The following is a 16,052-nucleotide window of genomic DNA, read 5'->3' on the forward strand; positions in this document are numbered from 1 at the left end:
GCAGCTGTAGTCCTCCAGGCTGTCGTCCTCCAGCAAGTTGGAGAAATACAAGTTGCCGTCCAGTCCCTGCGATACCCGCTCGCTCAGCTTAATGTTGGCTAGTGCTGTGGGAGAGAGCAGAGGCTCAGTGTTTATTTCCTCAATGTAAAGCCAGCATCGGGTAAGTTGGGACGTTCTTCAATATCCCCAAGTCCCTACAGCCGGCTATTAGCGTCATTCTCCGACACAGCCGGCTATTAGCGTCATTCTCCGAGTTTGGCATCTAGCCTGTCCAACCCCTTAAGAATTTTGTAAGTTTCTATAAGATCCCCCCTCAATCTTCTAAATTCTAGAGAGTATAAACCAAGTCTATCCAGTCTTTCTTCATAAGACAGTCCTGACATCCCAGGAATCAGTCTGGTGAACCATCTCTGCACTCCCTCTATGGCAATAATGTCCTTCCTCAGATTTGGAGACCAAAACTGTACGCAATACTCCAGGTGTGGTCTCACCAAGACCCTGTACAACTGCAGTAGAACCTCCCTGCTCCTAGACTCAAATCCTCTATGGCAAGAATGTCTTTCCTCAGATTTGGAGACCAAAACTGTACGCAATACTCCAGGTGTGGTCTCACCAAGACCCTGTACAACTGCAGTAGAACCTCTCTGCTCCTATACTCAAATCCTTTTGCAATGATGCGAAGGGGTTAGTAATGTTGGTCCCGCTGGGCCGAGCGGCGGTCCAGTTAAGAGCCTGTCCCACCTACGCCACCTGAGGCGTACGGGCACCGTATGGCCGCGCGGGGCCAGTCCCACTTGGAAGCGCGGAGTTGTGCGGGGCTGGTCTGGCAGTGTCCGAAACCTTCGCTCATCAACGGCCTGTCGGCACGCGGGGAATTGCGGTCGTACGCAGCGTCTTGACGGTGTACGCCTAGCGCGTGGCGTTGCGCGATGATGTCACCGCCCCACGCCCAAATTCAGTCGGCCCGCCTCCTGCCCGGCTGATTGGTCAGCATGACACAAATGACATCATGCGCATACTTAGTCTGCTTCCGTTTGGTGGCGCCAAACGCACGCAAGTGGGACAGGCCCTCTACTCACTGCTGGTCATCCAGATGATCATGGAGGAGGCGATGCTGGTGGGTGGGTTGCACTGTAGCACCAGGGACTCTCCCTCCTCTTTCTTGAATTGCTGGACACTTGCCTTCGGCCACTTCGGGGTGCCTGACAAGTGAGAGTTCAGTTTATTCATCGATTCACCAGTGTACAATTAGGCCACTTGTCACTGGCGTTAATCCACATCCCTGTGCCTCACAACTCTCTGGGTGAAAAAGTGTTTCCTCGTCTCCGTTCTAAATGGCCCACCCCTTATTCTTAAACTGTGTGTGTGTGTGTGTGTGTGTGTGTGTGTGTGTGTGTGTGTGTGTGTGTGTGTGTGTGTTTCAGATTCAGATTCAGTTTCAATTTTAATTGTCATTGTCATTGTACAGTACAGAGACAATGAAATGCATTAACCGTGTGTGTGTGTGTGCATATGTGCGTGTGTGTGTTTTGTTGTGTGTGTGTGTGTGTGTGTTTCAGTTTCAGATTCAGATTCAATTTTAATTGTCATTGTCAGTGTACAGTACAGAGACAATGAAATGCATTAACCGTGTGTGTGTGTGTGCGTGTGTGCGTGTGTGTGTGTGTGTGTGTGTGTGTGTGTGTGTGTGTGTGTGTGTGTGTGTTCAGATTCAGATTCAATTTTAATTGTCATTGTCAGTGTACAGTACAGAGACAATGAAATGCATTAACCTGGTGTGTGTGTGTGTGTGTGTGTGTGTGTGTGTGTGTGTGTGTGTGTGTGTGTGTGTGTGTGTGTGTGTGTGGCCCCTGGTTCTGGACTCCCCCAACATCGGGAACATGTTTCCTGCCTCTAGCGTGTCCAAACCCTTAACAATCTCATATATGTTTCAATGAGATGCCCTCTCATCCTTCTAAACTCCACAGAGTGTACAAGCCCACAGCCGCTCCACATTCTCTCAGCATATGACAGTCCCGCCATCCCGGGAATTAACCTGCGCTGGGCTCCCTCAATAGCAAGAATGTCCTTCCTCAAATTAGGGGACCAAAACTGCACTCTCCCCAGCGCTGTGTCACTGACTGAAACTGCTCCACATTTAACACAGACCCCCCTCACACACCATCTCAGTCACCCCTCTCCCCAGCGCTGTGTCTGTGTCACTCCTGGAACTGCTCCACATTTAACACAGCCCCCCCTCACACACCATCTCAGTCCCATCTCCACTCACTGATGCGCATATATTTTACTAAAACCATGTCCAACATGCGTTGTCTATTTAAACAAGCTGAATTGCTTTCCAGAGAATTCTATCAGCAGCACAATTCCAATTGAAAGCATCGTTTCAATTCCCCAAAGACGCGTGTGGATTAATGAGGAATAGGAGGCTGTTGTTGAACGCCCAGTAAACGGGCCGCTCACAGCCTGGCTCCACCCACGGTAATATGCACAGGGGCAACATCTGGAACATCTGCATCACACTGCACACAGGTTAGAAACATAGAAACATAGGTGCAGGAGTAGAGGCCATTCGGCCCTTCCAGCCTGCACCATTTGCCATTCAATATGATCATGGCTGATCATCCAACTCAGTATCCCGTACCTGCCTTCTCTCCATACCCCCTGATCCCTTTAGCCACAAGGGCCACATCTAACTCCCTCTTAAATATAGCCTGGCCTCAACTACCTTCTGTGGCAGAGAATTCCACAGATTCACCACTCTCTCTGTGTGAAAAAAAATGTTTTTCTCATCTCGGTCCTAAAAGATTTCCCCCTTATCCTTAAACTGTGTGTGACCCCTAGTTCTGGACTTCCCCAACATCGGGAACAATCTTCCTGCATCTAGCCTGTCCAACCCCTTAAGAATTTGGTACGTTTCTATAAGATCCCCCCTCAATCTTCTAAATTCCAGCGAGTACAAGCCGAGTCTATCCAGTCTTTCTTCATATGAAAGTCCTGACATCCCAGGAATCAGGCTGGTGAACCTTCTCTGTACTCCCTCTATGGCAAGAATGTCTTTCCTCAGATTAGGGGACCAAAACTGTACGCAATACTCCAGGTGTGGTCTCACCAAGACCCTGTACAACTGCAGTAGAACCTCCCTGCTCCTAGACTCAAATCCTCTATGGCAAGAATGTCTTTCCTCAGATTAGGAGACCAAAACTGTACACAATACTCCAGGTGTGGTCTCACCAAGACCCTGTACAACTACAGTAGAACCTCCCTGCTCCTAGACTCAAATCCTCTATGACAAGAATGTCCTTCCTCAGATTAGGAGACCAAAACTGTATGCAATACTCCAGGTGTGGTCTCACCAAGACCCTGTACAACTGCAGTAGAACCTCCCTGCTCCTATACTCAAATACTTTTGGAGGTAGACAAAGCTTCACTCCAGGAGTGAGTGATGGGCTGGTGTAGAGGGAGCTTCACTCTGTGTGTCTGACCCCGGGAGAGAGTGACGGGCTGTTGTTGAGGGAGCTTCACTCTGTGTATCTGACCCATGGAGAGAGTGACGGGACAGTGTAGAGCAGTGGTTCCCAACCATTTTTTGGCCATGCCCCACCTAATCACCTCTAAAATCCTGATGCCCCCCCCCATGTGGTGATATATAATTCTTATCATTTAAAAAGTGAACTCCGTTTCAGCTGAAGAAGCTTAAAACGCCAATACCTTGGTTTGAACAAGCTTAAAAAGAACATGGCATCCATGAAAAAGAAAAATGAAATTAACAAAAGACAGTTAAAGTTCTGAGCAAGAAATTACTAAAAAAAAAAAAAGAAAAAACATTAGGTGGAAATTGCCCACCTTAAAAATCAAATTGCCCCCCTGTGGGGCATATGCCCGACGTTGGAAACCACTGGTGTAGAGGGAGCTGCACTCTGTGTATCCGACCCATGGAGGGGGGGCAGGGAGCGTGTAGAGTGACGGTGTGATGGGAGGGTGCGGGGAGCGTGTAGAGTGACGGTGTGATGGGGGGGTGCGGGGGAGCGTGTAGAGTGACGGTGTGATGGGAGGGGGGGGGGGGGGAGCGTGTAGAGTGACGGTGTGATGGGGGGGGCGGGGGGAGCGTGTGTAGAGTGACGGTGTGATGGGATGGGAGGGTGCGGGGAGGGAGGGGGGCGGGGAGCGTGTAGTAGTGACGGTGTGATGGGAGGGGTGCGGGGAGCGGTGTAGAGTGACGGTGTGTGATGGAGGGGTGCGGGGAGCGTGTAGAGTGACGGTTGTGATGGGGGGGGTGCGGGGAGAGTGTTGTAGAGTAACGGTAGTGACGGTGTGATGGGGGGGGTGCGGGGAGCGTGTAGAGTGACGGGTGTGATGGGAGGGGGGGGGGGGTGCGGGGAGCGTGTAGTAGAGTGACGGTGTGATGGGAGGGGGCGGGGAGCGTGTAGAGTGACGGTGTGACGGGGGAGGGTGTAGAGTGACGGTGTGACGGGGGGGGGGGGGGGGAGCGTGTAGAGTGACGGTGTGATGGGGGGGGTGCGGGGAGCGGTAGAGTGACGGTGTGATGGGGGGGGGGCGGGGAGCGGTAGAGTGACGGTGTGATGGGGGGGTGCGGGGAGCGTTGTAGAGAGTGACGGTGTGATGGGGGGGGAGCGCGGGTGAGCGTGGGAGCGTGTAGAGTGACGGTGTGATGGGGGGGGTGCGGGGAGGGTAGCGGGGAGCGGGTAGAGTGACGGGGGTGTGATGGGGGGTGCGGGGAGCGTGTAGGAGTGACGGTGGATGGGAGGGGGGGTGTAGAGTGACGGTGTGATGGGAGGGGGGCGGGGAGCGTGTAGAGTGACGGTGTGATGGGGGGGTGCGGGGAGGTGTAGAGCGACGGTGTGATGGGGAGGGGTGCGGGGAGGTGTAGAGTGACGGTGTGATGGGGGGGGGCGGGGAGGGACGGTAGAGTGACGGTGTGATGGGAGGGGGGGCGGGGAGCGTGTAGAGTGACGGTGTGATGGGGGGGGGCGCGGGGAGCGTTTGTAGAGTGACGGTTTGTGGGAGGGGGGGGTGCGGGGAGCGTGTAGAGTGACGGTGTGACGGGGAGGTGTGAGGTGAGGTGACGGTGGGTGATGGGAGGGGTGCGGGGAGCGTGTAGAGTGACGGTGTGATGATGGGGGGGGGAGGCGGGGAGCGTGTAGAGTGACGGTGTGATGGGGGGGTGCGGGGGGGAGCGTGTTGTAGAGTGACGGTGTGATGGGAGGGGGGGGGAGGGAGAGCGTGTAGAGTGACGGTGTGATGGGGGGGGTGGGGGGGGGGAGCGTGTAGAGTGACGGTGTGATGGGAGGGGTGCGGGGAGCGTGTAGAGTGACGGTTGTGACGTGGGATGGGGGGGGGGAGCGTTGTGGGGGGGAACGCGGGGAGCGTGTAGAGTGACGGGGTGATGGGAGGGGGGGATGGGGGGGCGGGGAGCGTGTAGAGTGACGGTGTGATGGGGGGAGGTGCGGGGAGAAATCGGAGGAGCGTTGTAGAGTGATGGTGTGATGGGAGGGGCTCGGGGAGCGTGTAGAGTAAATCTCGGAGTTGACGGTGGCCTCCACTGCCCTCTGAGTGGGAAATTCATGTCTCTGGGGGGAGGGGGTCTTAAATGGCGGGAGACGTGTGTAGAGTGACGGTGTGATGGGAGGGGGGGGGCCATCCCAGGGGAGCGGTAGAGTGACGGTGTGATGGGGGGGGGCCAAAACTGGGGCAGGGGTGTCCACCAGAGCCCTTTACAACTGAGGGGAGTGACGTGTGAGAAACTTACAAAATCTTTAAGACGTGGTGGACAGGCTAGATGCAGGGGAAGATTGTTCCAGATGTTGGGGAAAGTGACGGTGTGATGGGGGGGTGCGGGGAGCGTGTAGAGTGACGGTGTGATGGGAGGGGGAGTGCGGGGGTATGGAGAGCGTGTAGAGTGACGGTGTGATGGGGGGGGCTGCGGGGAAGCGTGTAGAGTGACGGTGTGATGGGGGGGGGTGCGGGGAGCGTGTTCTACTCCTATACTGAAATCCTCTGACGTTGTGATGGGAGGGGGGGCGGGGAGCAGTCATTAAAAAATGTCCCAGGTGGAGTGACGGTGTGATGGGGGGGTGCGGGGAGAGTGTGTAGAGTGACGGTAACATCAAAGTGTGATGGGAGGGTGCGGGGAGCGTGTAGAGTGACGGTGTGATGGGAGCGTGTAGAGTGACGGTGTGACGGGGGGGTGCGGGGAGCGTGTAGAGTGACGGGGGGGTTTACTCACTCTCAGTTTTGAGGTTGATGGCGTTGGATACAGCAGTGCCACCATTATTACTGGCGTAACACCTGTAGACACCCTGGTATCCCCGGAAGGAGATGCTGTTATTGGACGTGGCGATCACCATGGTGCCCGACGTCTCGTTGGTCGTTATATGCTTGTCCCGCGCTGGATCGAAATACACTCCGTCTTTAGTCCAACGGAACCTGCGGGAGAGGCGAGAGTGACGGAGACATCATAGAAACATAGACAACAGGTGCAGGAGGAGGCCATTCGGCCCTTCCAGCCAGCACCGCTGATCGTCCCCAATCAATAACCCATTCCTGCCTTCTCCCCATATCCCTTGACTCCACTAGCCCCTAGAGCTCTATCTAATGTCCACGAGAGCCCTGAGCACCTATGAGCGGCTATTACCGTAAATCTCCGAGTTTGAATCAGGGAAAACTCGGGAGAGCTCTTGGAATGAACTCGTACAGTGGGACAGGGCCATAACTCTCTCATAAATCCATCCAGTGACTTGGCCTCCACTGCCCTCTGTGGCAGGGAATTCCACATATTCACACAACTCTCTGGGTGGAAAAGGTTTTTTCTCACCTCAGTCTTAAATGGCCTCCCCTTTATTCTAAGACTGTGTGTGTGTGGCCCCTGGTTCTGGACTCGCCCAACATTGGGAACATTGTTTCCTGCATCTAGCTTGTCCAGTCCTTTTATAATTTTATATGTTTCTATAAGATCCCTTCCCCTCATCCTTCTAAACTCCAGTGAATACAAGCCTAGTCTTCTCAATCTTTCCTCATATGACAGTCCCGCCATCCCAGGGATCGATTTGGTGAACCTACGCTGCACTGCCTCGATCACAAGGATGTCCTTCCTCAAATTAGGGGGCCAAAACTGTACACAATACTACAGATGTGGTCTCACCAGAGCCCTGTACAACTGCAGAAGGACCTCTCTACTTCTATACTGAAATATACTTATAGAAACTTACAAAATCCTTAAGGGGTTGGACAGGCTAGATGCAGGAAGATTGTTCCAGATGTTGGGGAAGTCCAGGACAAGGGGTCACAGTTTAAGGATAAGGGGGAAATCATTTAGGACCGAGATGAGAAAAATATTTTTCACACAGAGAGTGGTGAATCTGTGGAACTCTCTGCCGCAGAAGGTAGTTGAGGCCACAGTTCATTGGCTATATTTAAGAGGGAGTTAGATGTGGCCCTTGTGGCTAAAGGGATCAGGGGGTATGGAGAGAAGGCAGGTACAGGATACCGAGTTGGATGATCAGCCATGATCATATTGAATGGCGAATGGTGCAGGCTCGAAGGGCCGAATGGCCTACTCCTGCACCTATTTTTTAGATGTTTCTATACTGAAATCCTCTTGTTAAGAAGGCCAACAGGCCAAAACTGCACACAATACTCCAGGTGTGGTCTCACTAGGGCCCTGTACAACTGCAGAAGGACCTCTTTGCTCCTATACTCAACTCCTCTTGTTATAAAGGCCAACAGGCCAAAACTGCACACAATACTCAGGATGTGGTCTCACCAGAGCCCTGTACAACTGCAGAAGAACCTCTCTACTCCTATACTGAAATCCTCTTGTTATGAAAGCCATTAGCTTTCTTCACTGCCTGCCACTGGGAAGTCCAAGGACAGACTGCAGCTTGCCAGACATGGCAATGGGCAAGCCAGAGTGGACAGTATCACTTGGGCCCTGATGTGAACAGATGGGCCCTGTATAAATGCTGGAGGCAGCCTCGCTCCACAGAGACCACAGGGGTCACACAGAGCAGTCATTAAAATGTCCCAGGTTGGGGCAGATAAGGTTAATGGAACACTGGTGCTGACATCAACAGAAGGTGGGTCGACTTTTTACAACCAGTAACATAAAAGACCCCATTAGCTGATGAAGCCCCCACACGTAACAGACACAGAGACTGGACCTCACCTTCAAGAGGTCAGCATAGTGTTAGCAGAACTAATCCTAAAGGTTCAATTGTTTTCTAGGAGCAGGGAGGTTTTTGCAGTTCCAGAAGACCACACAGTATGTTTGAGAGGAGCAGGGAGGTTCCAGTTGTACTTGGTGAGACAACACAGTATTGCGTACCCAAATCTGGGAAGGACATATCCTAGAGGGAGTGCAGATACAGACTGCATGGGACAGGACACAAAGAAAGAGCTGGATTAGACTTGGTTTTACTCTCTAGAATTTAGGAGATTGAGAGGGGATCTCTATAGAAACTTACAAAAATTCTTTAAGGGGTTGGACAGGCTAGATGCAGGAAGATTGTTCCCGATGTGGGGGAAGTCCAACTTCGAGCGCAAGGACACTGAGAGGAGAGGAGATCTCATTGAAACATATAAGATTATAAAGGGGCAGGAAACATGCTAGTCACATTTCCCTCCACTTTCATTACCTCATTTGAGGAAGGACATTCTTGCTATTGAGGGAGCCCAGCGTAGGTTCACCAGGTTAATTCCCGGGATGGCGGGACTGTCATACGCTGAGAGAATGTGGAGCGGCTGTGGGCTTGTACACTCTGTGGAGTTTAGAAGGATGAGAGGGCATCTCATTGAAACATATATGAGATTGTTAAGGGGTTTGGACACGCTAGAGGCAGGAAACATGTTCCCGATGTTGGGGGAGTCCAGAACCAGGGGCCACACACAGTTTAAGAATAAGGGGTCACCATTTAGAAACATAGAATATAGGTGCAGGAGTAGAGGCCATTCGGCCCTTCCAGCCTGCACCATTCGCCATTCAATATGATCATGGCTGATCATCCAACTCAGTATCCCGTACCTGCCTTCTCTCCATACCCCCTGATCCCTTTAGCCACAAGGAGGGCCACATCTAACTCCCTCTTAAATATAGCCAATGAACTGTGGCCTCAACTACCTTCTGTGGCAGAGAATTCCACAGATTCACCACTCTCTGTGTGTGAAAAATGATTTTCTCATCTCGGTCCTAAAAGACTTCCCTTTTATCCTTAAACTGTGTGATCCCTTGTTCTGGACTTCCCCAACATCGGGAACAATCTTCCTGCATCTAGCCTGTCCAACCCCTTAAGAATTTTGTACGTTTCTATAAGATCCCCCCTCAATCTTCTAAATTCCAGCGAGTACCTATCTAACTGTTTCTTAAACATTGGGATAGTCCCAGCCTCAACTACCTCCTCCGGCAGCTCGTTCCATACACCCACCACCCTCTGTGTGGAAAAGTTACCCCTCAGATTCCTATTAAATCTTTTCCCCTTCACCTTGAACCCGTGTCCTCTGGTCTGTTCAATGAATTCCAGCGTGTACAAGCCGAGCCTATCCAGTCTTCCTTCATATGAAAGTCCTGCCATCCCATTTAGAACGGAGATGAGAAAAAACGTTTTCACCCAGAGAGTTGTGTGAATTTGTGGAATTCCCTGCCACAGAGGGCAGTGGAGGCCAAGTCACTAGATGGATTTAAGAGAGAGTTAGATAGAGCTCTAGGGACTAGTGGAGTCAAGGGATATGGGGAGAAGGCAGGCACGGGTTATTGATTGGGGACGATCAGCCATGATCACACTGAATGACGGTGCTGGCTCGAGGGGCCGAATGGCCTCCTCCTGCTCCTATTGTCTATGTGATCTCTTCCCAAATGGGCGGGGTTAATAAAAGTGGAGCCACTTACATGTCATTAGGTGTTTGTCTGCGGGTCCATATATTGCAAGCAAGAAGGAAGAGAGCACAGCACACACAGTTAGTTCATCACAAAACGAGTGCATCATCCCCTTTGCAAACTCATTCACAATGTTACAGTGTGTGTGTGTGAAACATAGAAAGACAATGCAGCATAGAAATAGGCCCTGTGGCCCTCGCAGTCCTTGCCATACATTTACATTGGTCCCATATCAAGCTCTTGGTATCCCCATTGACTCACCCCACCCCACCCCACACTGTTCAACCGCACACTGCGGGGGGTTTATTAACCCGAGGACATCGGGTGAGATGTGAGAGAAAACCCACACAATCCCACCCTCAACCGAGACTTTCATAAGCATTCAGAAAGATGCAGGCACCAACGGGAGCAAAGAGGTCCTTCTGCAGTTGTACAGGGCCCTGGTGAGACCACACCTGGAGTATTGTGTACAGTTTTGGCCTGTTGGCCTTCATAACAAGAGGAGTTGAGTACAGGAGCAAAGAGGTCCTTCTGCAATTGTACAGGGCCCTGGTGAGACCACACCTGGAGTATTGTGTGCAGTTTTGGCCTGTTGGCCTTCATAACAAGAGGAGTTGAGTATAGGAGCAAAGAGGTCCTTCTGCAGTTGTACAGGGCCCTGGTGAGACCACACCTGGAGTATTGTGTGCAGTTTTGGCCTGTTGGCCTTCATAACAAGAGGAGTTGAGTAGAGGAGCAAAGAGGTCCTTCTGCAGTTGTACAGGGCCCTGGTGAGACCACACCTGGAGTATTGTGTGCAGTTTTGGCCTGTTGGCCTTCATAACAAGAGGAGTTGAGTACAGGAGCAAAGAGGTCCTTCTGCAGTTGTACAGGGCCCTGGTGAGACCACACCTGGAGTATTGTGTGCAGTTTTGGCCTGTTGGCCTTCATAACAAGAGGAGTTGAGTATAGGAGCAAAGAGGTCCTTCTGCAGTTGTACAGGGCCCTGGTGAGACCACATCTGGAGTATTGTGTGCAGTTTTGGTCCCCTAATTTGAGGAAGGACATTCTTGCTATTGAGGGAGCCCAGCGTAGGTTCACCAGGTTAATTCCCGGGATGGCGGGACTGTCATATGCTGAGAGAATGTGGAGCGGCTGGGCTTGTACACTCTGGAGTTTAGAAGGATGAGAGGGGATCTCATTGAAACATATAAGATTGTTAAGGGTTTGGACATGCTAGAGGCAGGAAACATGTTCCCGATGTTGGGGGAGTCCAGAACCAGGGGCCACACACACACACACACACACACACACACACACACACACACACACACACACACACACACACACACACACACACACACACAGTTTAAGAATAAGGGGTCGGCCATTTTGAACGGAGACTAGGAAACACTTTTTCTCACAGAGAGTTGTGAGTCTGTGGAATTCTCTGCCTCAGGGGGCGGTTCTCTGGATACTTTCAAGAGAGAGCTAGATAGGGCTCTTAAAGATAGTGGAGTCAGGGGAGAAGGCAGGAACGGGGTACTGATTGGGGATGATTAGCCATGATCACAGTGAATGGCGAATGGTGCTGGCTGGAAGGGCCGAATGGCCTCTACTCCTGCACCTATTGTCTGTTGTGAGGGTGGCCCTCTCTCCCAGTCACGGAGACTGAGTTTCGCCACAACATCCAGCCTGCAGCAATCCGTTACTCACCGCACTCTCTCACAGTCTATTACTGAGCCACCAGAATCCACAAATTGCTTTTTCAATCTGGCATCTCACACAAATCTGGTCAATTAAGGAGCTATTACACAATTCATCCTGTTAATAAGACACAGGCTGACAAAGACTAGAGTGGCAGCAGGAGTGGTAAGGGGCTTAACAATGCCCACGGCAGAGGGGGCTTTATATATCAATATCAAACTTGGGCACAGAGAGGGCTTGGGGGTGGGGAGATGGGAGAGGGGGGGGGGGGGGGGGGGGGGGGGGGGGGAGAGCTGGGGGGGGAGATGGGTTGGAACCTGAGGGGTATAAAATCATGAGAGGAATAGATCGGGCAGAGTCTCTTGCCCAGAGTAGGGGAATCGAGGACCAGAGGACACGGGTTCAAGGTGAAGGGGGGAATATTTAATAGGAATCTGAGGGGTAACTTTTCCACACTTTTCGAGGGTGGTGGGTGTATGGAACGAGCTGCCGGAGGAGGTAGTTGAGGCTGGGACTATCCCAACGTTTAAGAGACAGTTAGACAGGTACATGGATAGGAAAGGTTTGGAGGGATATGGACCAAACGCAGGCAGGTGGGACTAGTGTAGATGGGGCATGTTGGCAAGTTGGGCTGAAGGGCCTGTTTCCACACTGTATCACTCTGTGACTAGTGTAGATGGGGCATGTTGGGTGGTGTGGGCATGTTGGGCTGAAGGAAGGGCCTGTTTCCACACTGTATCACTCTGTGACTTGAATTGTCAGGACTTTCATATGAAGAAAGACTGGATAGACTCGGTTTGTACTCGCTAGAATTTAGAAGATTGAAGGGGGGGATCTTATAGAAACGTACAAAATTCTTAAGGGGTTGGACAGGCTAGATGCAGGAAGATTGTTCCCGATGTTGGGGAAGTCCAGGACAAGGGGCCACACACACAGTTTAAGGATAAGGGGGAAATCTTTTAGGACTGAGATGAGATGAGAAAAACATTTTTTTTCACACACACAGAGAGTGGTGAATCTGTGGAATTCTCTGCCACAGAAGGTAGTTGAGGCCACACAGTTCATTGGCTATATTTAAGAGGGAGTTAGATGTGGCTAAAGGGATCAGGGGGTATGGAGAGAAGGCAGGTACGGGATACTGAGTTGGATGATCAGCCATGATCATATTGAATGGTGGTGCAGGCTCGAAGGGCCGAATGGCCTCTATTCCTGCACCTATTGTCTATGTTTCTATGAATTGCCACGATATAAACGGGACGAGTAGAGATGGCTTAGGGATAGGATGGAGACTGTGGGCAGAAGGGTAAACGAGTGTGAAATGTCTGTGTCAGTGAGAATGGAGTGCAGCTCTCTGTGGGGCTATCCAAATGCAGGCTTGCTGCTTGTAAAAGTTGTTAATCAGCTGGGCAGAATAGATCACGTGGCTGGTACAAGGCCCAGGCTAATGTCTCCCGCAGGAGGTGTGAGGAGTTGTCTGTTGTTCAGCTACATGAGTCTGCTGTATTAACTGGGGTACAAGGGTTCAACTCCTGCCGTGAGATCTGGGGATATAATTATATTCTGGAGTCACAGTAACAACTGGCCTGGAATGTTGTTAGATCCATCAGCTAGACTATTTCTTACATGGAAGAAAATCCACAGTGTTCTAAGTGTGTAAGAAGGAACTGCAGATGCTGCTTTAAATGGAAGGTAGATACAAAGTGCTGGAGTAACTCAGCGGGTGGGTCAGGCAGCATCTGTGGAGAACATGGATAGGTGACGTTTCACAGAGTGCTGGAGTAACTCAGCGGGTCAGGCAGCATCTATGGAGCTAAGGAAATAGGCAACGTTTCGGGCCGAAACCCGGAAGGGTTTCGGCCCGAAATGTTGCCTATTTCCAGAAGGTTCGGCCTGAAACGTTGCCTATTTCCTTAGCTCCATAGATGCTGCTGCACCATAACTCAGCGGGTCAGGCAGCATCTGTGGAGAACATGGATAGGTGACGTTTCACACAGAGTGCTGGAGTAACTCAGCGGGTCAGGCAGCATCTGTGGAGGACATGGATAGGTGACGTTTCACAGAGTGCTGGAGTAACTCAGCGGGTCAGGCAGCATCTGTGGACAACATGGATAGGTGACGTTTCACAGAGTGCTGGAGTAACTCAGCAGGTCAGGCAGCATCTGTGGAGAGTAGGAATGGGCGATACTTCGGGTCAAGACCCTTCTTTAGACTGATGTCAGGGGGAGGGGGTGGGACAAAGATAGAATGTAGTCGGAGGCAGTTCGGCTGGTGGGAGAACTGGGAAGGGGAAGGGGGATGGAGAGAGAGAGAGAGCAAGGGCTACTTGAGGTTGGAGCAGTCAATGTTCATACCACTGGGGCGTAAACTGCCCAAGCCAAATATCAGGTAGGAAAAATTGCTGGAGTAAAAAGTTGCATTTTCTTTCATCCCGACCATTTTTTTAACTTGTGGACATTTTTTATCGGGCTGGAAAAAAAGTCCCGACTTACCTGATGCCACGAGTACCTACAGCTAACATGATGAGCCTCTACGATACATTCTGACGAGTTTGAATCGGGAATTTGTGAATCACCTGGTGGACAGGCCCTTAACCAGAGTGTTGAAGAAGTAACTGCAGATTGCTGGAGAAACTCAGCGGGTGCAGCAGCATTTATGGAGCGAAGGAAATAGGCGACGTTTCGGGCCGAGACCCTTCTTCAGACTGATGTGAGGATGGGGGGGGGGGGGGAGAAGAAAGTGAGGGAGAGCTGAGAAGGGGAGGAGAGGAGGAGATAGCAAGGGCTACTGGAAAATGGAGAAGTCAATATCCATGCCGCTAGGGTGCAGACTGCTCATGCGGAATATGAGGTGCTGCTCCTCCAATTTGCGGTGGTGCTCACTCTGGCCATGGAGGAGGCCCAGGACGGAGAGGTGGGATTGAGAATGGGAGGGGGAAGATTTCCCCCTTATCCTTACCCCTTGGGGGGAGGGGGGGGAGAAGGGAAGAAAGAGGGGGGGGGAAGGGGGGAGGGGGAGGGGGAAGGGGGGGGGGGGAGGGGGAGAGAAGAAGGGGGGGAGGGGGAGAGGGGAGGGGGGAAGAAGGAAAGGGGGGAGGGGGGAGAGGGGGGGGGGGGGAGGGGAGTTCTCGACTTCCCCAACATCGGGAACAATCTTCCTGCATCTAGCCTGTCCAAACCCCTTAAGAGTTTTGTACGTTTCTGTAAGATCCCCCCTCAATCTTCTAAATTCTAGCGAGTACAAGCCGAGTCTATGGAGGTGTTCGCCAAGCCTACGCTTGGTCTCACCGATGTAGATCAGCCGACACCTAGAGCAGCGGATGCAGTGGATGAGGTTGGAGGAGATACAGGTGAACCTCTGTCGCACCTGGAACAACTTGACTAGAGTGGATACTTACATTGATCAGGGATTATGATGGTGTTGCATTGCTGGCAGAGGTGCAGCAGCAGCAGAGGCAGCAGCAGCAGCAAGGATGCTCTCTTATCCCCAGTCATCTTTACCCCACGATCAGCTGAGGGACATTACACCCACTGTCGGCACTGTTGATCGGGGCGGGGTTGTAGTTTGGAGCCTCTGATGTGAAGGAACTTGCGTGCACTTATCCAACGATGTCGCCGTGTCTCCTGCAAGCCTGGAACGAGAGACAATGAGGAAGATGAGTGTGAGTTATCCATGAAGGCGACTATTTGTCAGCCCGTCACAGATATGCATGTACAATCACACATTACAAATGCTCCACACTTTCTAAATCACTACAGCAACATTGCTCACTTTAGAATCAACCTCCTCTCAAATAGAGAGCTCTCCCGCTAGTTTTGGTCTCCTAATCTGAGGAAAGACATTCTTGCCATAGAGGGAGTACAGAGAAGGTTCACCAGACTGATTCCTGGGATGGCAGGACTTTCATATGAAGAAAGACTGGATAGACTCGGCTTGTACTCGCTAGAATTTAGAAGATTGAGGGGGGATCTTACAGAAACTTACAAAACTCTTAAGGGGTTTGGACAGGCTGGATGCAGGAAGATTGTTCCCGATGTTGGGGAAGTCCAGGACAAGGGGTAAGGATAAGGGGGGGAAATCTTTTAGGACTGAGATGAGATGAGAAAAACATTTTTTTTTCACACACACAGAGAGTGGTGAATCTGTGGAATTCTCTGCCACAGAAGGTAGTTGAGGCCACACAGTTCATTGGCTATATTTAAGAGGGAGTTAGATGTGGCCCTTGTGGCTAAAAGGATCAGGGGGTATGGAGAGAAGGCAGGGATGGGATACTGAGTTGGATGATCTTTAAGAGGGAGTTAGATGTGGCCCTTGTGTCTAAAGGGATCAGGGGGTATGGAGAGAAGGCAGGGATGGGATACTGAGTTGGATGATCTTTAAGAGGGAGTTAGACGTGGCCCTTGTGGCTAAGGGGATCAGGGGGTATGGAGAGAAGGCAGGTACAGGATACCGAGTTGAATGATCTTTAAGAGGGAGTTGGATG

At 51.5% G+C, this 16,052-nt stretch overlaps 1 protein-coding gene and 1 long non-coding RNA gene across 2 annotated transcripts in view; both read right to left on the reverse strand.

Moving 5' to 3' along the window:
* The window catches only part of LOC129693887 (neural cell adhesion molecule L1-like), a 23,678-nt gene extending 17,132 nt beyond the window's left edge, over nt 1–6,546 (reverse strand). Inside the window, exons 1-3 of the mRNA XM_055630627.1 lie at nt 6,245–6,546; nt 1,080–1,202; nt 1–104 (exon numbers count right to left, since the gene is read on the reverse strand). The exon at nt 1–104 is cut by the window's left edge and continues 67 nt beyond it. Coding sequence (XP_055486602.1) covers nt 1–104; nt 1,080–1,202; nt 6,245–6,365 — 348 coding nt within the window. The 5' untranslated portion in view covers nt 6,366–6,546. The remainder of the gene's footprint in view (nt 105–1,079; nt 1,203–6,244) is intronic.
* Nucleotides 6,547–9,898: 3,352 nt separating this feature from the next.
* The window catches only part of LOC129693888 (uncharacterized), an 81,058-nt gene continuing 74,904 nt past the window's right edge, over nt 9,899–16,052 (reverse strand). The window contains exons 2-3 of the long non-coding RNA XR_008722927.1: nt 14,967–15,200; nt 9,899–9,916 (exon numbers count right to left, since the gene is read on the reverse strand). This is a non-coding gene — a long non-coding RNA (uncharacterized LOC129693888). The remainder of the gene's footprint in view (nt 9,917–14,966; nt 15,201–16,052) is intronic.

The sequence above is a fragment of the Leucoraja erinacea genome, unplaced genomic scaffold (genome assembly GCF_028641065.1).
Source record: "Leucoraja erinacea ecotype New England unplaced genomic scaffold, Leri_hhj_1 Leri_460S, whole genome shotgun sequence".
Classification (NCBI taxonomy): domain Eukaryota; kingdom Metazoa; phylum Chordata; class Chondrichthyes; order Rajiformes; family Rajidae; genus Leucoraja; species Leucoraja erinaceus.